The sequence below is a fragment of the Convolutriloba macropyga genome, chromosome 12 (genome assembly GCF_964194025.1).
Source record: "Convolutriloba macropyga chromosome 12, txConMacr16.3, whole genome shotgun sequence".
Classification (NCBI taxonomy): Eukaryota; Metazoa; Xenacoelomorpha; order Acoela; family Convolutidae; genus Convolutriloba; species Convolutriloba macropyga.
The window spans coordinates 46,982,192-46,992,347 of NC_134479.1; the positions used below are offsets into that span (position 1 = coordinate 46,982,192).

Here is a 10,156-nt window from a genome sequence, read left to right on the forward strand (position 1 = left end):
AAGACTACTTCACAATTTATTCTCAGATCACTTTGTTTATTTCAAGCATCAAACTCCAAGGAAAAAACATCAGTTTTGTCGTGGTAAAAACAGTTTTTACTTGAGAAAAAACTTAATCAGTCATGCCTTCGTTTCTGTCGAAAAAACAAACACACTTCAACTGGTTTAAACAGCCTCAAGCAATTTTTAGAATGCATTTCATTTTGAGTTGAATTGACAATAAAAAACAACACCAATAAAAACTATTTGAGAAAAATTTTTACTGCTTCAGTTTTAGCTTCTCGGTTGAAGAAATATGCTAAAAAAAAGAACTAAAACTCTAGCTGAGCCGCCGATTCCACGGTTGCTTGAACCGAGTTTTGTCCAACATATATTGAGGTCATACCTTAACAAGACAAAGAGGTTTTTATTAGAAAAAAAAAAGTGAATTACGTTGGCACAAATTTCAAAAACTTTCTTTGTTTTTTTATCATACAATTACCCACATTATTAACACAAAAAATTGAAACGACTTTGAGCTCACAACCCTGTTCAAAACGACAGCATGAATTAAAGCGGACAGTGTCCTTTAAAACTTTTCATGTAAAAGGTTTTGATATTTTGAATTAAAAAGGCAAAAAAAAACAAAAAAAATATCGAAAAAGACATATATTCAACGACCACTTAGTCAATGTTATGTGTTTTACCAAGCTAATAACTGACAAAAAATCTTGTAATAATAATCCTTGTATATCCTTTAATTCAACTACAAAAGTCTATTTTTGTTCTACATTCCTACCCCGAGAAACGACATTTGGTTCTCTTTTTATAAAAAAAACCTCAAAAATTTTCGTATCAACGACAATGTTTGCTCAGTTTTGATATTTTTAAATTAAAATAAAAACAAAATTATAGGAAGAAAATAACGCTAAAATTCAGGTTAGTCAACATTACTTGCTTTGCCCAGCTGTTATCTGACAAGACTTCCATCAAAATTTTGTTTCAACTATGAATTTTTTTTATTCTATATTTGCTCCCAATAAGCAACCATTATCATGCTTTTTTTAAAAAAAAAATCAAAAAAACTGTGTAGTTAACTCCCTTTTAACTAACAATAATTTTCTTTGTTTCACAATCTTTCATCGAGAATTACCAATTTTTGTTCAGTTTTCTGCTTTTTTCATCGAAAAATATAAGAATGTAGTCAAAACTATTGCTAAGATTAAAGTTAGTTAATAATGTTTGATTGATTTTAAATTTTTTTATTGTAAAGCTGACTTTTTTAGAACATTTTTTCCGTGGTAAAAGTCACTGTTAACTTGGAAGGAGAATTTTTCAGTCATTCCTTTGACTCCGTCGTTGAAATGGCACACTTTGTCCGGTTTTAACAACCTTAAGCAAATTTTAAGATTGCAGCTCATTTTGAATTGAATTGACAAGAAAAAGCAATACCAATAAAACTATTTGAGGCACTTTTGTTACTTCAGTTTTTTTCAAGTTCAGTTTTTTGTAACAGTATTATACCAAAAATAGAACCCAAAATCAAGCTTAGTCAATTTTATGGTTTAATCAACCGAATTTTGTCCAACTTGTTTTGAAGTTATATATTAGCAATCCTGGGAGGTCTTTGTAGAAACAAAAATGTGCAATACGTCGACAAAAAAGCTAAAGCAATGTTTTATTGTTATCTTCTCAAACTTTCCACTAGCAATATCATCATGAATAATCAAAACGACATTCAGCGCTAAACACTTATCAAAATGGCAGCATCTATTTAAGCGGACTTTGTCCTTTTTTAAACTGATTGAAAAAGTATAGGTATTTTCAAATAAAAACACAAATGTGTATTGAAAACAATATATATTCAACACCCTTTTAGTCAACATCATTTGTTTCACCAAGCTGCTTACTGACAAAACGCTTTTATAAATTTTGTTTCAAATATGAAAATCTATTTTTTCTACATTTCTACCTCGAGAAACACCTTTTGTCTCTCTTTTTATTATAAAAACCTCAAAAATTTTCGTGTCAACTCCACCTTATCTGACGAAAACTAATTCAATTCACATTCTGACCTCGCGCATCAACAGTTGTTGCTCAATTTAGAAATTTTTAAATCAGAAAATACAAAAATGTAGGTTAAGCTAAAATTAAGGTTGGTCAATATCATTTCTTCACAAAGCTTTTGTCTGACAAAACCTCCTTGAAAATGTTTCACCTGCGAAAACCCATTTTATCCTGTATTCTTACCCCCAAAAACAGTATTTGTCTCACTTTGATTAATAAAAACAGGCAAACTGTCTCTTCAACTTCATTTTAACCATAGAAAACTATTTTATTCCACATTCTTGCCTCGAGCATCACCAATTGTTGCTCAATTTTGACTTTTTAAAATAAAAAAACACAAAAATGTAACCAAAAAATCACTAAAATTAAGGTTAGTTAACATTACTTATTTCAACAACCTGTTATATGAAAAAACTTTTTTGAATATTTTGTCTCAACCTTGAGAATCTCATTTGTTCTATATTCGGTACACCAATTTTCCAATTTTTTTTCATCAGAAAACAAAAAAAATTGTCTTGTCAACTCCATTCTAACTCTTGAAAACTGTTTTAATCCACCTTCATACCTCAAGCATCAACAATTGTTGCTCAAATTTGACCTTTTCAAATCGAAAAATACAAAAGTGTAGGCAAAATTCATCTCTAAAATTAAAGTTAGTCAACATTACTGATTGCAGCAAGCTGTTATATGACAAAACCTACTTGAAACATTTGTTTCAACAAAGAAAATCTCTTTTACTCTGCTTTTGTACCACTAAAACACCAATTGTCTCACTTTTGTTTCGTCAGAAAACAGAAAACTATGTTAACGGAAACTCCATGTTAACTATTCCGACCCATTTTTTCTCAAAAAAAAACAAAATTTTTGGCAAAAATTATCTCTAAACAACATTTAATATAACCCGATTCCTAACCTTTTGCAAACTATCATAATTTTACATAATTTAAAATTTAGAAAAAAAATTTTTTAAAAATTTTTACCGTAAAAAGCACCACATTTTGAACTTTTTCAAATTTGGTCTGGTTTTGACGCAAAATGTCTCCAAAAATACCCCTCTAGTCAAACTTCTCTCGTCTCTTAAGGTACTTTTGATTTGCCTATATAGCACACGTTTTCTGACACATTACTGAACAAAGAAACCTTTTAACAACTTATCAGGCAAATTTTGATGCTTACATAATTTTCTCTCAACATAGAATGGAAAAACAAATTTTAAGGTAAACTTGTAATTTTTCAACAATTGTTGCAAATGATTTTACGTTACATTGCAGATATTTTTTGGTCTAGTGATATGTCGTACCAAAAGGCTTATAAAACAATTTCAATGGTGTATAGGTTGAAGACATTATAGGTTGCAGCATCTTTGCCTAGGGCGCAGAAAACCAGTGCATTTTTGGCCTCGGAGTTTTTTTGTGAATTCCTTTAAGTCAATATCATTTTTTAAGTAGCTAATCTTTTACAAATAATTAAAAATCAGCTTCTTTTTTCGTTTAAATAAAGTAATTGTAAATATTTTTAAACGCTGAAATAATTTTTTTTCGAAGATCTTGCATGGTTATTCGAATTTTATATAAATGTTAGTTTTTTTGCACTTATATAAATGATTAACTTCGATGTTGAGTAAATAAGCGTTTCTATGGTCGATCTTGAGATAATTGCACTTTTTACGTTAAAAACACGCCTAAAGTCTGGACGTGAGAATCTGAGACGTATTTCGATGCATCGTGATGATCTGCGCATGCCCAGGTTTAGGTGCGCGACCCTAGACTTCTCTGATTGGACCATTTGGATCGCACACTGATGGTGTGGCACGACCCAAAAAACATTGTCTGGGAAACGCTTGAGTCGCAAGATGGTCTGGACAATGGTCGCACTACGGCTGATCAGAGGGCAAAGTCTGGGAACTGGTATGGACAATGGTCGAACTACGGACTGATCGGAGGGCAAAGTTGAACTCTAGTCTCATCATAGGTCGCACGAAAGTTTGGACAATGGTCGCACTTCGTTCTGATCAGAGACCAAAGTCTGGACAGAAGTCTGGACAGAAGTCTGGACAGAGACCAAAATCTGACCACAGAGCATTAACTGACTATATTTATTTGACTGCAGTTCTTTATCACTGTCTTTGATGACTCAAAAGAAAGATGAGGCACTTCAAAATGACTTTCTGTTTATATTTTTATCAGTTAGTTTTGTCCTAACCTTAACAAGATATACTAAAATACTAAACTTAAGTTGTGTAGTGTATAGGTTTGAATTGAAAAATTTAAACAATTGACAACGATTACAAAACATATTCAGGAATGGTCTGATCAGAGGGCGCGTTGGTCGCACTACAGTCGCACAAAATTTTGGGTCGCACCAGAGTCGCACAAAGTATTGGGGTCGCACGATCGTCTGATCAGAGGTCTTTTGGGTCGCGCGATGATCTGATAAGAGGGCAAAGTCTGGGAAATGGTCTGATCAGAGCGGTCTAAGGTCGCGCGCCTGAACCTCGGATGGGGATCGGAACGTAAATTTCCTCGGCTTTAGCTTAAAGATGTTTTGGAACTAAAAAATGAACGAATTCAATAATTTCACCGTATTCATCAGAATGTAAGATACATGGTGTTGCATTCTAACTGTGAACGTATACTGATCTTACTGAACCTGAGATATGGTGAAACAGTGATGGGAGAAGCGACAAGCTTGCAGGAGGACAATGATTTGAGTTCAAAGACAGCGGTCTAATCATTGAGACTGTGCAGGATCTACGCTAGGTTTCAGCGCGGAAATTTAATATCTTTTTTGCAGCTTTTGGTGTTTACGGTACATATGCATGCTTTGTTTTTTTTTGCGGTGATCTTATATAAATATGCGTGTTTTGGAGTTGAATTTACATAATTAAGCGTACTGTGTGTGTCTTTAATAAGCGCGCGTTTTTTGATATTACATAATTTCTATTCACCACAGACTGGAAGAATTAATTTGGGGTAAACCTTTCCATTTTTCAACAATAGTTGCAGTTGATCTTACGTAATACCCAGTGCGACGATTCCCGGTAAATCCTGTTGGGAAAACCGGGAAAATTACCATTCCTGGTATTTCCCGCTAAAAATGCCAATTCCTGTCAGGAAATTACCAGGATTGACAGGAAAGAGCAGAGACTGCTATGATTCCCGAATTTCTTGGTATTTTCCTGACGTAGTTCCTGGTAATCTCGGTCACGATGTTGAGAAATTCATTAAATGGCATTCCCGGTAGAATTCCTGGTTTTTTCCCGCCGGGAAATTAAGGAAAACTATCGGGAAAACTACCGGGAAAGTTCCATTTTTACCGTGAAAAGTTGCACTGGTTATTGCAAACATTTATCGGTCTAGGAGTATGTTGAAAAATAACGCTTATAAAACGAGTTTAAGGGGTTATAAGAGGCCTAAACCAGTGCGTATTAGGCCTCGGAGTGTTTTTTTTGCAAAACTTTTGTGAAACTGTTTAAGTTTCTATCAAATTTTTATTTCATAGTGAAACCTCTACGGATAAATGAAAATCAGCATCGGCTTCATTTTTATGCAAATATAATAATTCTATAATAATTTTGAAGGCTGGAAATGCAATCCAGATGTCAAAAACTTTGAAAATGGAGATGAACAAAAAAAGAATGTTTGCAAGTTGCTAAAAAAAATTACCTGTTTCAGCCACCATGTCCAGTTTGATGTGCCGTCTGCTGTGGTTGGAACTTGTACAAGATTAATCATGAACTTCCACAGCAGAGGATCTAAACCTCACAGAACCTATCAAAGTAGAAGAGTGACTCCACCCCCTCTCGCACCCATGACTTCTGGCACAAGCAAAATCACCTGGGTCCTGTTTGACAACCCTGTAAGTCACTGCCCAGGTTGAGGTCCAGACCCAAATTGACTTATGATCAGACCCAGTCGAGCGCACACCCGTGTGTTCCCAGACCGAAATTACATGGTCTGGACGGAAGTTCGAGCGCAATACAGTCTGGATGATGATCTGGAAATGGTCTGATCAGAGGTAATTCTGGTCTCAAAGTCTGATCATAGGCGGATTCGAGCGCACTTGAGACTGATCATAAACGGTTCGAGCGCAATTGGGTCTGATCAGAAATGTTTTTGAACGCAATTGGGTCTGATCAGGGACCATTTCAAGGGCCTTTTTTTTCATTTTTTGTTTTTTCACTGAGAGATGTTGGCTCTGCCATGAGGCAACAATAAAGCAGCGTTCTGATCAGAGACTCATCTAAAGTCCGATAGCTCTGACCAGAAAAAAGGAGTCCAGCCGATAGCAAAGGCCTGTCCCCTTCAGAGGAAATTTTGATTAACTGGAGACCACGGTGTTTCTTATGGAAAGCTGACTAAACTCATCCATTGAGTCAGAAACGTAAACTAAACGGTTTACGAAATAAAATTTGTTCTCAACAGTTGGGTTTCGCTTTCTTTAGCAATATTTTTATAATTATTTCCTTAGATGAATTAAATATTGCAAACATCAGTTTTTATGAAATGAATATATTATAGCAAAGTTACGAGATTTGTTCATGAGTAAATTTTTCTCTGATCAGACTATTTCGAGCGCACTTGAGTCTGACCAGAACTGGTTCGGAGCGCGCTTCAGTCTGATCATAAGTGGCTGCAAGCGCAACTGGGTCTGACCATAAAGGCTTTGAGCGCAACTGGGTCTGATCATAACCTCTTCGAGCGCACTTGAGTCTGAACATATTCTGATTAAGGTCTGGGCAATGGTCTGAATTTCAGTCTGGGCCATGGTCTGAAGATGGTCTGATCAGAACGCCTTCGGTCTGAAAAGTCTGATCAGAAACCCTCTTTGTCTGGAAAGTCTGATCAGAGGTTATTTGGGTCTGAAAAGTCTGATCAGAAGAATATTGGGGTCTGGACCTCTACCTGGGTAGTCAAATTTAACAATCAGACAAACGTTGATGGCTTATAATAAATGTATGACTCCATCCGAGCGCAATTAATGAACTTTAGGAATTAGAAAGGTCTTTATTGTTCTTTTACGGTTGTGTTCGTGCTTCCTTTTTTGTACTTGTGTGTATGCCGCCCAGTTCGAGGTGGCCAGACCGAAGTTACCTCTGATCAGACGATCTTCGAGTGCACGCATGTTCTCGGTGCGCTCAAATTACATGGTCTGGAAAAAGCTTCGAGCGTACTTTAGTCTGGACAACTGTCTGGGACTTGGCTTATCAGAGGTCACTTTGGTCTGGGACGGTCTGATCAGATGAAGTTTGAGCGCACACTGGTCTGATCAGAGACAATTTCGAGCGCACGCTGATCAGAGAACGTTTCTTACGCACGCTAGTCTGATCAGAGGACGTTTCGAACGCACAATAGTCTGTTCATTGACGTTTCGAGAGCTAAACATAGGTAAAATAGTCTAAATACTGTCGGACTGTCGGAAAATCAACAGTTGAACTAACGAACAATATTTTGAGATTTTCCCGTATGTTTTTGGTGTGTTCCCCTCCTCCTACTCTCAACCCAGCTTGGGGACCGGCTACGGTGGAGTTAGAGACAAACAACTATAGAAGATCTTGGGAAGAGCGCTAGGTAAAAAACCAGGCTCAAACTCTTCTCCAAACAAAACAAAGCATAATAAATCAAAACTCAGCCAAGAAATAGCACATTACAATCTACATTCTTCGATTTTAAGCACTCTAAGATCCTATATATTTTCATTCCTCTTTTGAAAATATAAAAAGCGAAAAAACGGATAAGAGCGGATATGAGAAACTTACTTTTTTCTAGGACCATCAGGCCAATCATTCTTTTTGCAATACAACCTACATATTACTTGTAGACAGGGATCTCAATTTGGTTTCCTTCAAGAATCTCTATGATCCGGTAAAATTTCACTTTTTTGGAAAAACAATAAGCAAAAATGGATTTTTCTGTGTGTCAAACCAGTTAAGAGAAATGTTTTCAACCTCCTATATTCTTTGTAATCACAATTCATTCACTCCTTGTCATTTTTTAGTGAAAAGAACCTACTAGTTGATACTGCTTTTGAGCCCTGATTTGGCGAATAAATGCGACTATATGTACAAAAGAGACTCGGTAATGTGCGTTTGCATATAATCTTCCAACTCATGCAAATCTACACTTTTCACGTAATTGTCTATCGAAGAAGGCGGGACTTCAAAATTTGGAAAAAACTTACCTTTTGTTTAACAAAGCATTAAATGTAGAAAAAATAATGCCGCAATAGTGGGCAGATGAGACCTGTCTTTAATGACAGTGAAAAACTACACTGTCCGTCTCCTTTCTCGGGTTTATGTTAATGATCTTGAAATTAAGCAATGAAAACAACGCTAAGCCTCTTTGCTGACGATGTCAGTTTTTTAACGTCAAATCGAAAACGTAGTCTGAAAGACCTGATTGATGGTCAAAAATTAATCCATGCATGTGATGGTCCATGCATAAAATCTAGGCATTTGATAAAATGGTCTGGGACAACATTTCGAGCGCACTTTGGTAAGGATAATACTTTGAAATTCGTATGGACAATGGTCAGATACTTGTCTTAGCAGAGGTCATTTCTGTTTGAAATTCATCTGATCAGCGGCGGCTTTGAGCGCACTTCGAATGCACACTAGTCTGATCAGAGATCACTTCGGTCTGGGACGGTCTCATCAGAGGTCACACTTGTCTGGGCGTTCTGATCAGAGACCATTTTCTAACGCGACCTCAAACTAGGTGGGTCGAGGTTTTAACAACAAGAAATGCAATCAACAGCGTGAGCAAATTTTTTTTTCACCAACTCTACATATGACGAATGCGTTAAAACTGTGATTTTTTTTGTAATAATTGAAGTTTTTAGCAGTTGTTTTCATAAATTTGTGCTTTTCAGCGCAGCAATTTTCAACCCATTCACCGGAGTTCTTCACAAAAGAACTTCCTAGCCAAAAGTTTGAACCTCTGACTTCCTGCATTTCAGACACTTTTTGTTTTACTGTGAAACTCTCACTTCTACCTTAGATATCTGTCATTTCTTTCAAAACGCATTAATTTAGTGTTGCTTTCAGTGCCTTTGCCAACTATAATGTTGAATACTGCAAAGATTTATAATGTTTTTCCTCAAGAATAGTTTGTCTCTATGCACATGAGAGGTCTCTTTTTAGAAATAGATTTCTGAAATTTCTTGGCTTTCTGAATTCAGAAGATGATCAATGGTCTTTTCTCTTTATAAGTGACTTTGCATATTGCCTCATTTAGTTAGTAATTTGATACCCGGATTGAACATTTTCCCTAAAATTATTTAAGAAAATTCAGCGCAAAAACCTTACCTAATAATGTTGAAATGCTCTGAACTGCGCTGAACTTTTGCTAGAAATGAGCTGAAAACCTTATTTTTTTCAAAAATGAGTCGACTGAGCTTTCTTGTGACGTTTCCACTCTTAATTTGCTGCGCCAGCGTTTCCCAAATCTTTCCCATTTCATTTGATTTTATTTTATTGGACAATTGTGTGAGAAACGCGGTAAGAATTGCACTGAAAATTCAGCGTTTTTATTACTCATTTTCAGCTCAATTCTTACAAAATGTCAATAGCTAATTTCCGACAAATTTTAATGGTACCAACTTCAAGAATCAGAGCTAAAAAGCTCTGAAATCCACTAAAATTACCTACGAAAAACGCCGAATTTTGTATGCGAATTTGCCAAGTTTCAGCGCATTTCAGCGCAGTTTTATGAAAGATTTTTGCGCTGAAAAGATTGAAAAGTCACACTTTCAGCACACTTCAGCGCAATCCAGCGCATTCAGTGCATTTCTTACATAATTTTTGCACATTAGCTTTGAAATGGCTCTGACATCTCGACCAGGGGAACTAGAGCTAGTTTATTTGGGACACTGTTCCCACTCACTTTAGAGTGGGGAACTATATGATCATGTTAAATCAATTTTGGCCGATCTAAATATTCATCGAAGAGAAAATGTCACTCTTATCACTATAGAGCCCGTAAAACGTAGAATATAAAGATAAATAGATTCTTTGAATTTCGTTTCCTCCAATCAGATATCGAGGTTTAAAATTTTGTGATTGTTCGAATGACTTTCATTGGTTTTTTAAAATCTATAAATTTTTTGAAAT

At 35.8% G+C, this 10,156-nt stretch overlaps 1 protein-coding gene across 1 annotated transcript in view; it reads left to right on the forward strand.

The window, feature by feature from the left end:
• LOC142350517 (uncharacterized) overlaps positions 1-10,156 on the forward strand; it is a 129,063-nt gene that overhangs the window by 7,663 nt on the left and 111,244 nt on the right. The window contains exon 2 of the mRNA XM_075402367.1: positions 5,721-5,904. Within this exon, the coding sequence (XP_075258482.1) occupies positions 5,721-5,904 (184 nt within the window). The remainder of the gene's footprint in view (positions 1-5,720; positions 5,905-10,156) is intronic.